Raw genomic sequence first — 14521 nt, 5'->3', positions numbered from 1 at the left:
TTTTACGTAGTCTCTACACCCAACGTGGGGCTTGAACTCACAACCCTGAGATCAATAGTCACATTCTCCACCGACTGAGCCAGCCAGGCACCCCCACCATTATACTTTTTTTTATGGCAACAGTGGTGTCTATTTGGGGTACTTTTACTCTTGTATGAGACACTGAGAATTAGCTAAAAATTTCAAAAACTCGAACCCTAAGAATTGAGCAAAAAAAGAAATTGGAAAAATAAATACCACCAAAAACCAAACCAACAAACCTCTGTCCTACCTAATTCATGAGAGTGGTTATCTTTGGGGAGAGGGTGGTTGGAAAGTGGGTTTGGATTTGGGGAGAGATACATGAGGACCTCACTTTTATCTACACTGTTTTATTTCTTTTCCGTGAATAAGGGTTTTTTAGCCTCAGCATTATTGACATTTGGGGCCAGATAATTCTTTGTTGTGGGGGCTGTCCCTGTGCATTGTAGGATGTTTAACAGTATCATTGGCTTTTATCCACTAGATTGCCAGTAGCGACTCCCCAGTCATGACAATCAAAAATATCTCCAGACAGTGCCAGATGTTCTCTGTGGAGAAGAGCTGCCCCTCCTCCCCACCTTGAGAGCCATTGACTTATATAATAATTTTAAAAATTAGGCACAAATAGAACAACTTAAGAGAAAGGAAGAAGATGTTACCGTGTGCTAAATTGCAGGTGGGGGTTAGCACATGATAATTTGTTGTATTATTTGGTATCTTTAAACTCTTCTAGCGGACTCAAAAGGAAATATATATCTTTTTATTATTTTTTTTAAAAGATCCAAATCATTTAGCTTGCTGCTCATTGAAAGTGATGTTTCCAATAAACCGTTGTCTCTATCCCACTACAGTCTGGGTGCACCCTTGCGGAACCAACCCCCGGGATGCTGCACACTCTATTTTACAGAGATCTTTTATAATTCATCCCCATTCTTGCTTGCTATGTGTTGGCCTCGTTTATTGCTCCTTTCCGAGTTCCAACAATCTGTAACACCCTATTTCATATTCTCCCCCGTCTAATCCATTCTTCACACTGCCACACAGTGGTTTTTCTAAGACACAAATATTTGACATTCCCTTGCTTAAAATTCTTTCAAAGTAAGGTTCAGGGGCGCCTCGATGGCTCAATCGGTTGATCATCTGAATCTGACTCTTGATTTTGGCTTAGGTCATGATCCCAGGGTCATGGGATTGAGCCCTGTGTCAGGTTCCAAGCTGAGTATGGAGCCTGCTAAAGATTCTCTCTTTCTCTCCTCTGTTCCTCTCCCCTGCTCACGCTCCCTCTCTCTCTCTCTAAGGAAAAAAAAATCATCAAAATAAGGTTAAAATCCCTTAGCATGGTGCAATCCTGCCATGTGAGTCCTATGCAAATCACCTGCAGTGAGTGCAGACTTACAGGGTAAGGGCTCTGTCCTTAATTAAAGACTGCTCTCACTTTAGATGCCAGCCACAAGTTCGGGGGTGCCCAGGCTATCAGCACTCCTGACCAACTGAGTACAAGTTCAGGGGATCCCTCAACCACCTAACGTATGATAATTTGCTACAACAAAGAACTCTCAGAAAAGTGCTATAGCTATGATTATAATTTTATTGTAAAAGATATAAATCAGGACCAGCCAAATGAAGCACACATAGATGAGGTCTGGGAGCATCCTGAATGTAGAGCTTCTGTGCCCTTTCTTCATGGTACCAGGATGCACCACCCTCCCAGCACACTGATGTATTCATCAACCAGGATGTTCTTTGGAGAATTGGTATCTCAAGTTTTACTGGGTTTCATTACATAGCCATGATTGATTGCATTATTGGCTATGTGATTGAACTCAACCTCCCGCCCCACTCCATTCCCTAGAGGTCAGCTGGTTCAAAGCCCAGCCCTCTAATCATGTAGTTAGTCTTTCCAGCCTGTCCCCCTCCTGCCTGTGAATAACAAAGAATCTTGGAAAATTCCAAGGATTTAGTATTAGCCTCTGAGGAAGAACCAGGGACAAGGACCAAATGTTTTATTGTACACCACAAGGCATCAGGGTCCATAAGGACCTGCCCAAAGCCTCTCTCACTTCACGGCAGCCACATAGCCCTGGTTGAGGGTCCTTGAACACATCTTGCTGTTTCATAATTTAGACTTCTGCACTTGTTATCTCCTCTGCCTACATTTGTTTTCTCCTTGGTCTATCCAGGGAACTCCTCCTTCATCATTTTTCAAGACTCGGGTAAGCAGCTTTACCTCTGTGGAGCCAGGCAGAGTTAACCCCCACCTCCCCAGTCTTGTTAGTGCCCCTTGTTCATTCATGGATTATCTTCGCACTTACTCCTACAGGCCAGCATTATTTGTTGAGATGTAGTGTTGGCACTTAGTATAGTGACTTTGCTCAATAAATGTTTTGTGGAGCTTTGTCTTTATTATTTGAAATTATATTTGCCTTTTTGTTTATAAAATTTTTTTTAGGTTTTTAAATTTATTTTGATAGAGAGAGCATGCAAGCAGGGGAGGGGCAGAGAAACAGAGAAAGAGAATCCCAAGCAGGCTCTGAGCTGTCAGTGCAGAGCCCTACATGGGGCTCAAACTCACACTGGGAGATCATGACCTGAGCTGAAATCAAGAGTCAGACGCTTAAGCGACTGAGCCACCCAGGCACTCTGATATCTGTCTTTTTATTTTTATTTATTTTATTTTTTTAATGTTTATTTATTTTTGAGAGACAGAGAGAGAGAGAGAGTATGAACAGGAGAGGGGCAGAGAGAGAGGGAGACACAGAATCTGAAGCAGGCTTCAGGCTCTGAGCTGTCAGCACAGAGCCTGACGTGGGGCTTGGGCTCGTGAACTGCGAGACCATGACCTGGGCCAAAGTCGGAGGCTCAACCAACTGAGCCACCGAGGCGCTCCTATATTTGTCTTTTTAGAAAGTGTCCTCTTGCCCTCCTTCACTGCCATTTTGCCACCTCACTCCTCACGCTTCAGCACAAGGCAGTTCATCATTACAAACACCTCTCTTGGCCACTGGTGGGTCTACCATTTACGATCTTGTGACTCACAGTCCCGTCTGGCCATTCATGTTTTGGAGATCTCACGGATAAAATCAACGAGATGACAGAAGCGAGATTTGCTAAATATCTAGAAATGGGAATGGTTAAGTATATTGTGATCCCATCCATTGGATGAAATATTATACATCTAATACATGTTTATGACATTTGTAATAAAGCAGAGAGATGCTTGCATAGAATATTAGGAGGAAAAATAATCATAACTATGATGAAAACATATGCTCATAACCTAAGACATCAGAAAAGCAGAAAAGGAAGAAAGAAAAGCCCTGTGTAGAAATACTCTGAAATAGTATTTGTCTTTGGGCAATGGGAATATGGGTGATTATTCTGCGTTTGCTTCATACTTCCCTGTGTTTAAAACTTTTTCTGTATCAGGCGTGTGTTGCATGCTTAAAATGGACAGGATAGTTCCTCTCTGGACTCCTAAATAAATGGGCAAAAGGCGAAACCGATTTAATTTAGACACTTTCACTTGCAACTAGAAATTTACAGGGGAAAAAAATCCACGCTTTTGCTCCTTGGGCAGTGACGGGAGGCAGTGAAAAGAGAGGTGTAGATGGGAACAAAGTGGAGAGGCGTAAACACCCCACTCCTGCCTCGCCCTTAAAAGATATGGGACCACAAGCCAGAGAGACAAATCATCAAGGTAAAGAAGTTGTTAAATGGAGACAAACCAGTTCTTAAAATGTCACTTTTCTAGACCAAGAAAGGCGGCTTGACCAGGGGGGATTTAACCATTTGCTTATGTAAAAATTATTGAAAAACAGAAGGTTTATGGTTGATTTCTTTCATTATCAATATAGCTATAAAACATATACCACTTTTGGGGGGCCTGGGTGGTTTCAGTCGGTTAAGCGTCCGACTCTCGGTGTGGGCTCAGGTCACGATCTCATGGTTTCGTGGGTTTGAGACCTGCGTTGGGCTCTGCGCTGACAGTGGAGAACTTGTTTGGGATCCTCTCTCTTCCACTCTCTCTGCCCCTGCCTTGCTCCCGTGCTGTCTCTGTCTCTCTCAAGATAAACAAAACAAAACAAAACAAAACAAAACAACCACATTCCACTTCCTGGAAGAGCTTGCATGACAACAAAAGTAGAAAATTCTTTCAGGGCATATTGGGAAGAGGTGCTAGTTTAGAGTAAGCTACCCAAGGAAATGCATTTAACCTTTTGAAACTGGTTAAAATCACTTTTTCCCCCCTCAGGGGGCCTGACTGGCTCAGTCAGTAGAGCATACAACTCTTGATCTTGGGTTGTGAGTTCAAGCCCCACATTGGGAGTAGAGCTCACACTAATAAGAACAAAATCACCTTTTCCCCAAGGCTCTTAGGAAATGCCCTCAGCCTGACCACGCAACCCTCCTTATAGGAGAATAAATCCAAGTGAGCTTCCTTCTAAAGGGTGTTCTAAATGGTAGCATCATTAGCACCTGTTGCTGACATCCTTCTCTAATTTTCAAAACCTCTCAAAACCCTGGGGCGCCTGGGTGGCTCAGTCGGTTAAGTGTCCGATTTCAGCTCAGGTTAGGATCTCACGGTCTGTGGGTTTGAGCCCCGCGTGGGGCTCTGTGCTGACAGTTCAGAGCCTGGAGCCTGCTTCGGATTCTGTGTTTTCCTCTCTCTCTCCCTGCCCCCCCCCCCCATTCACTCTCTGTCTCTCTCCCTCTCAAAAATAAATAAACATTAAGAAGAAGAAGATGAAAGGAGTTTGCTCTTACAGGTTCTAGGTAGACCAGTTTAAAAGTCTCATTCATCACTCCAACGAATCGGAACACCTCCAGACCGTGAGGTTATGACCTTGAGTGTGGAAATGATGTCATGCACTCATTCATTCTGTATTGCTTAGGGCCCGTGGTTGTGAAAGCCAGTCAACTTGAATCCATTTAACTGAAATGGAGAAGGTATTATAAGGATATTAGGTTGTTTCCCAGAATCCAAGCATAGGAATGAGGCTCCAGGGGCAACTGGAATGAGCTTCCCCAAATCTCTGGGACTCTCTTCTCCAACTCAATCTGCTTTCATCTTTCTCTACTAACAGGCAGGTATCCTCTGCCCCTCCGCCAGCTCCTGGGCTATTACATCATGCGGTCTAGACACACAGAGGCCAGTTTCTTTGCTCAGCTCTAGTTCCCAAATCCCTGGGAAAGAATTTTGCTGGGCCTGGCTTGGGTCAGATCTGGGTTGAGCCCTTACCAACCGAAGCCTTGACCGAGTTGGGTCACACACCTACCGGGAAAACTCAGGTGGGGCCAAGACACCCGGCCTTATTGCACACACATGACCACTTCCCGGATTCAGGAAAAGGGCTGTGAATTAGGCAAAACAATAGGAGTCTACTACTTTTCCTATAATGTTTTTCTCCAAAAGTAGATGGAAATTACATAGGCATTATTTCACCAACAAACAAGGACTAGGCACCTACCTACTTTGTGTCCAAGTGCCTCCTGGCAGTCTATTTCTTCATATTGTGTCTCCTATGACATTGTTTCAAGACTGTTTTCTATAGCTCTCTATAGCCTCTACTCATTTTTCATCCTTCGTGGCCAGACTGGCTGCCTACTCCACTGGGATCCAATGGAACAGCATCTCTCTTCCAACTCCTGCAACTAAAACGGAGCCCCTTTCTGCAGATCTCTCCTGCACAATTCCCACCGCTCCTCCTTCACGTATCTTCTCCTCCCGCCAGCCTCAGAGAAAAGATTCGTTCTTGTCAGTGTCTGGAGGTGATCAAAATCCATGAGACAACGCAGGCTAAACGAGAACACACTGCAACGTAAGATAGATCTAGAACAGCAACGTGCCCAGCTAGAGGGAGCAATCCCTGCCACAAAGAATAGAAGTACAAGGGGTCGAGTGGTGCACTCTCACCGTTTAGTCAAACTACATGTGAAGCCAAATCAGAATTTGAACCCATTTTTGGCTTATTCTAAGAAATCCCTGCTATAGGCACTGGAAATACCCGAAGTCTGTAGGGCAAAATAAATAACAACAACAACAACAACAACAACAACAGTGAAAGTGAGCTGTTTCCACGTACTCTGGGGTGGAATTTCCCGTGTAGAAAAGACCTTTCAAAAATTTACTTTTACGGGCACTTGGGTGGCTCAGTGAGTTGGGCATTGACTCTTGATCTCAGCTCAGGTTAAGATCCCAGGGTCGTGGGATCAAGCCCCGCATTGGACCCTGCGCTGACAGCGTGCAGCCTGCTTGGGATTCTCTCTCTCTCTCTGCCCCTCCCCTGCTCATAAACTCTCTCTTTATCAAAATAAGTAAAATAAACTTTAAAAAATTAGTTTTTGGGGCGCCTGGGTGGCTCAGTCGGTTAAGCGGCCGACTTCGGCTCAGGTCACGATCTCACACTCCGTGAGTTCAAGCCCCGCGTCGGGCTCTGTGCTGGCAGCTCAGAGCCTGGAGCCTGTTTCAGATTCTGTGTCTCCCTCTCTCTGACACTCCCCTGTTCATGCTCTGTCTCTCTCTGTCTCAAAAATAAATAAACGTTAAAAAAAATTAAAAAAAAATTAGTTTTGTTTAATGATATAGAGTTTGCAACCATCCAGCAAACTGTGGCCATGGGTCAAATTGACCCACTGCTGATTTTTATGGCCCATGGGTTAGGAATACTTTTTACATTTATAAGTGTTGCAAAAAAGAGAAGAATATTTTGTGACCTGTGAAAGCTATATGAAATTCAAATTTCAATGTAGTTGACACAGAGACCCTAGCTCCTGCTAAGTCTAATATATTTACTCTGCAACTTTTTTCAGAAAAAGTTTGGTGACCCCTGGTTTAAAAGGTGTTTAATTTATTGAAACAATGCATTCCACACCTTAGTGTGGTCTTAAACTTTTAAAAAGCCAGGTGGTGGTTACACTTCCATGAAACCACCACCACCGTGATCGAGATACAGAACATTTCCATCACCCCCAAGAGATTCTGCGTGCCTCCCATAGAAAATCCCTCCGTGTGCTCCCATAGCCCTACGCAACCATTGATCTGCTACTATATATTCTGTTACTATATATTAATTTGCATTTCCTAGAATTTTGCATAAATAGAACCATATGGTAAGTACTCCCGTGTCTGCCTGTTTTTTGCACAGCATACAGATTTTGAGATTGATTCATGTTGTTGTGCCTATCAGTAATTTGTTCCCTTTTATTGTTACGCTTTTTAAAAAAGTAAACTTTTTGATGTTTAGTTTAAAACTTTTGTATTATAGAACATTTCAACATTTTACCAGAAAAAAGGCCAAAATAATAGTACATGTATATGTTACTACAACAGTTATCAACTCAGGGCTAATCTTGCTTCAACCATACCTCGCCCCTTAACTTCCTCCCATATTGGAAGCCAATTTTTGGCAATGTACTATTTCACCTTTTGGTATGTATATCTAAAAGACACAGACGCTTTTAAAAATCTGTAATCACAGCACCTTTATCATGCCTATACAATTTTAACAATAATTCCTTAATTTTATGAATTATCCAGCCAGTGTTCAAATTTCCAACCAATGGTTTCATAAGTGTCATGATTTTGATTTACACAGTTTGTATGAATCTGAATCCAAATAAGATATGTGTGTGCATTACTGTTGGTCAATATGCCTCTCAAGTCTCATTTAATGTATGTCACTCTATTTTTTTTATTTTAAAGATTTTAAGTAATCTCCACACCCAACCCGGGGCCCAAACCCACAACTCTGAGATTCAGTTACACGTTCCACTGACTGAGCCAGCTAGGCACCCCTCTTTTTTTTTTTTTTTTAAGTTTATTTATTTATTTTGAGAGAGAGAGAGAGAAAACAGGTGGGTGGGGAGGGGCAGAGAGAGGGAGAATCTGAAGCAGGCTCTGTACCCTGTCAGCACAGAGCCTGATGTGGGACTCAGTCTCCCAAAACTGAGATCATGAGCTGAGCCAAAATCAAGAGTTGGATGCTTAACCAACCGAGTCACCCAGGTGCCCCAGCCCCTCTTTTTTTTTTTTTTTTAGTATTTGTTTATTTAAGTAATTACACCCGACATGGGACTCAAACTTATGACCCTGAGATCAAGAGTCACAGCCTCTTCCAACTAAGTTAGCTAGGTGCTCCTGTATGTCTCTTTGACTTGATTTTTTTCCCTTGTATTTTCTTTGTTCTAAGAACCAGATGGTTTGTTTTTATACAGTTTCAGGGTTTTGATGATTGTGTCCCCTGGTGTTTTAACATTTTCCTCTTTTTCATTTCCTGAAAACTGGCTATTGACTATAAAGGAATAAATGTTTTTTAAGATAGATAGATAGAGAGAGAGAGAGAGAGAGAGAGAGAACTTGAATGGGGGAAGGGCAGAGAGAGACTGAGACAGAATGTGAAGCAGGCTCTAGGCTTTGAGTTGTCAGCACAGAGCCCAATATGGGGCTCAAACTGATGAACCACGAGATCATGACCTGAGCTGAAGTCTGTCACTTAACCAACTGAGCCACCCAGGTGCCCAGGAATCAATGTTTTAGTTGAAGAACAATGTTCTTAAATGTTCAAGTTCAGCTTACAAATTTTATTTGATTTATAAGCCTAGTAAATTTTAGCAATACCTTGAAGGGGTCTTGAATAATGTTTGTTTCAATTTATAAAGATAGTTAATCAAACACTGCCCAGTGTAATACAGAACACTTTCCAAGTCCACTGTGGCTCACTGTTTTTGTAACCACAGTTTTGTTAGAACACAGCCGCTCCCATTTGTTTATGTGTTTATTACCTATGGCTGCTTTCCCGATACAACGGCAGAACTGAGTAATTGTGACAGAGACCCTCTGGCTCACAAAGCCCAAAATATTTACTTTCTCGCCCTTTAGGAAAAAGCTTGCTGACCTTTGCTCTGTATTTATATATTTCATATAAATTTATAAATTTAATATATTTCATTTCCTTTTCAGGTACTTCAATTACCTGTCAGGTATTAATTTTTATAAAGCTAAGCAATTACACTTACACATATAGTAAACTTTATATTCTCTTTGATGTTCTGAAACTCTGCCTAAACTTCATAAAGTTTCGACTTAAAATCAGGGGTTTGTATCAGTTACTCAATTATACACTTTGTTTTTGTTAATTAATTGCTTTTAGTAATCTCTACACCCAATGGGGGGGGGGGTCAAACTGCAAAGCCACGCGCCCTTTGATTGTACACTTTAAAGTGTTTTTTTTCGGGGCGCCTGGGTGGCTCAGTTGGTTAAGCATCCAACTCCAGATTTCAGCTCAGGTCGTGATCTCACAGTTTGTGAGTTTGAGCCCCGCATCGGGCTCCACACTAGCAGTGCAGAGCCTTCTCGGGATCCATTCTCTCTCCCTCTTCCTGACCTGCCCAGCTTCCTCTCTCTCTCTCTCTCTTTCTCAGCAAATAAATACCCCCCCCCCCAATTTTACATTGTTTTTTAATTTTTTTCATTAATTATTTTGAGAGAGCACGAGCAGGGGAGAGAGGCAGAGGAAGAAAGAAAGAGAGAGAGAGGGAGGGAGAATCTTAAGCAGGCTCCAGGCTCAGCATGGACTCTGGGATCATGACCTGTGCCAAAATCAAGAGTCCCGGATGTTCAACCAAGTAATCAACCCAGGCGCCCCTTTAAATTGTTCCTATAAGAGTGCTCTCTTAAGCCCAATTCTCCTATGCATTTGTAGCACCGAAAATATCTAACATGCCCAGATTCCTTCTGATTACAGAAACGTTACTATTAAGGTTTGATTTTCCTAAACCTTCCATATAACTTATCTTTCTGGAGTAGAAAGACATGGAGCACCGGGGAGGACTATCAGCATCCCGGCTCTGCAGTCATCTGCTAAGGAGGCAGATGCTGCTCCAACTAATTGAGATAACTTAGAGCCAGAGGTTTTGGTAGAACCTGAGGTGTTTTTTTATTAAAAAAAAATTTTTTTTAATGTTTATTTATTTTTTGAGAGAGAGAGAGAGAGAGAGAGAGAGAGAGCGCACGCAAGCAGGGGAGGGGCAGAGAGAGAGGGAGACAGAATCCGAAGCAGGTTCCAGGCTCTGGGCTGTCAGCACAGGGCCCAGTGCGGGGCTTGAACTCACAAACTGGGAGATCATGACCTGAGCCGAAGTCGGACGCTCAACCGACTGAGCCACCCAGGCACCCCAAGATGTTTTAAATGGTAAACGGAATTCTGGATATCTCACGTGGCTTTGAGTTGGATTTGCAGTCACAACTCACATAATAGCTAACTTTCATCAAGTGCTTTCCATGGGCCAGTCACAATGCCAACTAAGCACCTTACCTAAGGCTCATTTAATCTAACGAACATTTTGCAGATGAGGAAACTGAACCTCAGAGTCTGATTAATTTGACCCACTTAGTGACGGTGCGAGTTCAGGGGTCAACCGGAATCCCAGCTCCTACTACTTTCTGCTCCGAACAATTCCACATCCGGTCTCTGCACTTCCGGGTTCTAACAGAAGCCTTCCAGTATCAATTACGGCGATGTGGCTCCGCCCCACCCCGCCCCGCCCCGCCCCTCCTCGCCCTGCCAGGTCCCCGGGTCAAGCCCCAGGGAGTGCGAGTGGGAAAAACCACACTTCCCAGAGTGCACCGCAACCGCGAAGGCCTCACTACCGGCGTCCGCTCGCCGGCGCCATTTCTGGAGAGGGGAACGGCGGTGCGGCCTGCAGTCATGGCGCTGTTCCCGGCCTTTGCAGGCATTGGTGAGACTTCCGGTAGCGGCAGCGCCAGGAAAGGTAAGGAAACAAAAGGGGCGAAGAAGTCACCCGGCGAGATTACAAAGAAGTTTCTCGGTCTTAGGTCTCGGTCCTTGCCTTGGATTTGTTTATCCCTTTGTATCCCAGAGTTCTCAGCGGCGCTGCAAAGCCTTCTGGGAAGGGCTCTTGGTCTCGTCCTGGCTTCTGGGTTTGAGTTGCAGAGTAATGGATGGAGAAAAAGAGACCCAGGAGAGGCCCTGGAGCCGGGACTTGCATGTTGTCATGCTTTTGGACCTCATTCTTGCGCTGAGCCTCAGTTGCTTCATGTATAAAACGTAGATAATAGTACCCTACATTTCAAGGAGATTCCTGATGTAGATGCTGGGTGTTCTTACCACATCTTTCTTCCTTTCCCGTGTTACTGATTTCTGAAATGCTTATTGGGTTCATATCTTTTGTCAGACTCAGAGCTAGGGATTAGGACCCAAAGCCTAATCAAAAAAAGCAAGTTCTTTCCACAAGGGCGCAGGTGCTGGGAGTCAGAACTGTTTATTGAGGGTCTCCTAGGTGCCAGGTGATGGTATTACATATTCATTATAAGCCTTAAGCATTCCCAGGAAATCTGCATTATTAACAAGTGAGGCACAGTGAATTGTAATGTAAAGTATTTAATCCTAAATCGTACACTTATGTGGCAGAGTCCAATTGTGTCTGGCACCTCTTTTTATATCCTTTCTAGTTCACACGCTTCTTTTTTGGTAATGCTTAATTGTGAGTCATTTCTTATATAGTTAGTGTAGTTTTTGGCTAGCCTTCGCTAGACCCTAACCTTCATGTGGTCAGGGACAGTGTCTATACATGATAGCATACTTAGCCCCGAGCACAGTCCAAAACGTGGTAGGGTATTCAATAAATGTTTGCTGAATATACAGACCAATAATAAGTATTTCACAAAGTAACAGAAAAGGTAAGATGTTATAGATGGCACAGGTGAGCTATTGCAACATGGGAATTTCAAAGAAGGCTTTATATAGGAGCTAAGTTTTGCGAGGGGTCTTCAAGAGGGTAGGATTTGAACAAATGGAGATAGTGGAAGGGCATTCCAGGGCCTTCAAAGACATGCAGGAAGGAAATCATGGGACCTATGCAGAAAACTGCAAACAGCCCAGTTTGGAAATACAGAGGCATGAAGAGGAGCCTTGGGAAAGGTGATTGAGACTGATGGTGAGGAAGGGTGGTGACTTCAGTAACTGCCTAGGGGTTATCCTTTACTGGGGGAAGGTGAAATAGAAGGTTTAAAGGGGAGTGTCGCTCTTGTCATTTATCTTAAGATATTTGTCACATGTCTTCTGGGGGTCTTCAGCATCAGGATAATGTTTGTAAAAGAGCATTTTATGAAAAAAAAATCTAAGCATCACTTAATGAAATTAAGTGTAATTCTTTAATGTCATCTAATTTCTAGTCTGTTCAGATTTCCCAACTTGTCTTGCAAATGGTCTTTTAATGTTGGTTCAAGTCAGGATCCAAAAAAGATACAACAGTGTATTTTGTAGATATATCTCTTAAGTCTCTTTTTAATATAAAACAGTCTCTCCTTCCCCTCTATTTTCCCTTGTGATTTCTTTGTTGAGGACACTGAGTCATCTGTCCTGTAGACATTTCCCACCAAATCCTCCTGGTGTCCTTTAGCATGCTTCTCTATCCCAGTATTTCCTGTGAGCTGGCAATTAGATCTAGAGAGTTAATTAGATTCAGGTATAATTTTTTTAATTGAAAATACTTCGTTGGGGTATTTGCTATTGGCCGAGGTGACAATTATTCCGTAAACTTCCTGTCAACACTATTGGGATACCCTGAAATACAGTTCAGGCAGGAAGGACAATGCTTGATGTGTTCTCTTTGCCAATTTTCAGAAAATGAGTTGGGGTCCTTAGAATTTTTAGAGGTGACCAATTAGATGTTTCTTTTTTTCCCTGCTTTCGTTACAAACTATTGAATTTTTAACACTTATATTTCAATCCATTGCAGATATTTTTTCTATTGCTCACATTGTCCCATCCGTGCTAATGGGAGTCTAATTAAGTTGGTATGTGTTTTTTTGACATGACCCAGGTGTCTTTAATTGCTTTCTTGCTTTCTGGTCTAAAGGATGCCCAGAGCTCATCACTTATATGTTCCATTATGGCCTGGAACTGGCTGTTTCTCTAAAAACCATTGTTTCTTTTAGGGGAAAATGGTTCGGGGAGGTTGAAACCACAAATTGGTGTTCGGAGTGCTAGTTGCACTGGGTTGGCATTATTTCTAGACATTTTGAGTGGTCAAAACCAGGAAGAGAAAAATACATCATGAATTCACAGTGATATTTCCGGGCCAAATTGAAGATCGTGAGATTTTTACTTAATTTCTTTTTATTATATAATATGTAATTTGTATATAAATTTGTAATTTAATATTTATATTTCTTCTTACACTGAAAATCTTAGTTCCTCATGCCATCGATACAATTATGTATATGTTAAAAATAACACTAGTATTGTGATTAATACTAAATAGTTTGGGGCGCCTGGATGGCTCAGTAGGTTAAGTGTCCACCTCTTGATTTTGGCTCAGGTCATGATCTCTGGTTCGTGGGTTCGAGCCCCACGTCAGCTCCGTGCTGATGGTGCAGAGCCTGCTTGGGTTTCTCCTTCTCTCTCCCTCTCTCTCACCCCTTCCTCATGCATGCTGTCATGCTCTGTCTCTCCCTCTCTCAAGATAAATAAGCTTAAAAAATAGTTTAGTATTTCTTTGTGATTCTTTTTGTCCTTAGGACCTATCCTGCAGCAGATGTGTGGTCAAATTACTGTGTTTTAAGATCACTTGAAATAATTCTCTGTGGTGTTATCAACAGTTTGTTATACAGTTAGGTATATTTTTAATTTTTAGCGATTGCTTTTTTCTTCTTTTTGAACCGATCCTGTTTTATAGTGTTGTGAAACATTTACATGGTTCTGAGGTTGAAAATGTAAACCAGGTATGTCCAGAGAAATAAAGGCTTCCATCTTTGTTCCTCCAGCCTGTTACTTTCCTTACTCTGCAAGTTAGAATTTTAATTAGTCAATGATATCCTTCCATTTTTTTTCTCCCTTAATATGAGTGACTATATTCCCTTCTCTTTCTTTAATGCCTACTGGTCTGCATTTTAGCTTGAATCCCAGAGATCACCGTACAGCATAGTATGAGATCTTCCTCATTTCTTTTGATGCACAGAACATCATAGTGTGATGTCACATGGTTTATTCAAACAATCCTCTATTAAGGACATTTAGACTGTTCTGGTCTTCTTTTGCACATAGAAGCACCGGACTTCCTTTTATATTTGGATTTCAGTTGACACACAGTGTTACCTTAGTTTCAGATGTACAACATGGTGATTCAACAACTCCATACCTTACGCTATGCTCACTGCACGTGTAGCCATCATCTGTCACAGTGCAACACTATGACGATCCCATTGGCTACATTCTCTATGCTGTGCCTTTTCTTGCTGTGATTTATTCATCCCAAAACTGTAAGCCTGTATCTCCCACTCCCCTTCACCCATTTTGCCCATCCTCCCATCTCCCCTTTGGCAACATCAGATCTTTGTATTTAGAAGCTTGATTCTGCTTTTTGTTTGTTTTCTTTTTATTTTTTAAAAAAATTTAAAAAATGTTTTGTTTAGAGAGAGTGCAAGCAGGGGAGGGGCAGAGAGAGAGAGGCAGACAGAGGATCCAAAGCAAGCTCCGTG

General features: G+C 42.4%; 1 protein-coding gene across 3 annotated transcripts in view; it reads left to right on the top strand.

Moving 5' to 3' along the window:
- The first annotated feature begins 10592 nt into the window (after positions 1-10592).
- NRDE2 (NRDE-2, necessary for RNA interference, domain containing) overlaps positions 10593-14521 on the top strand; it is a 51906-nt gene continuing 47977 nt past the window's right edge. For all 3 annotated transcript variants that reach the window (XM_042944071.1, XM_042944070.1, XM_042944072.1), the window contains exon 1: positions 10593-10791. In XM_042944071.1, coding sequence (XP_042800005.1) covers positions 10728-10791 — 64 coding nt within the window. In that variant the 5' untranslated portion in view covers positions 10593-10727. The remainder of the gene's footprint in view (positions 10792-14521) is intronic.

Source organism: Panthera leo, chromosome B3 (assembly GCF_018350215.1).
Source record: "Panthera leo isolate Ple1 chromosome B3, P.leo_Ple1_pat1.1, whole genome shotgun sequence".
NCBI classification, from domain to species: Eukaryota; Metazoa; Chordata; class Mammalia; order Carnivora; family Felidae; genus Panthera; species Panthera leo.
The sequence above is the reverse complement of the archived record's forward strand: the minus strand, read 5'-3'. Positions and strand labels throughout refer to the sequence as shown.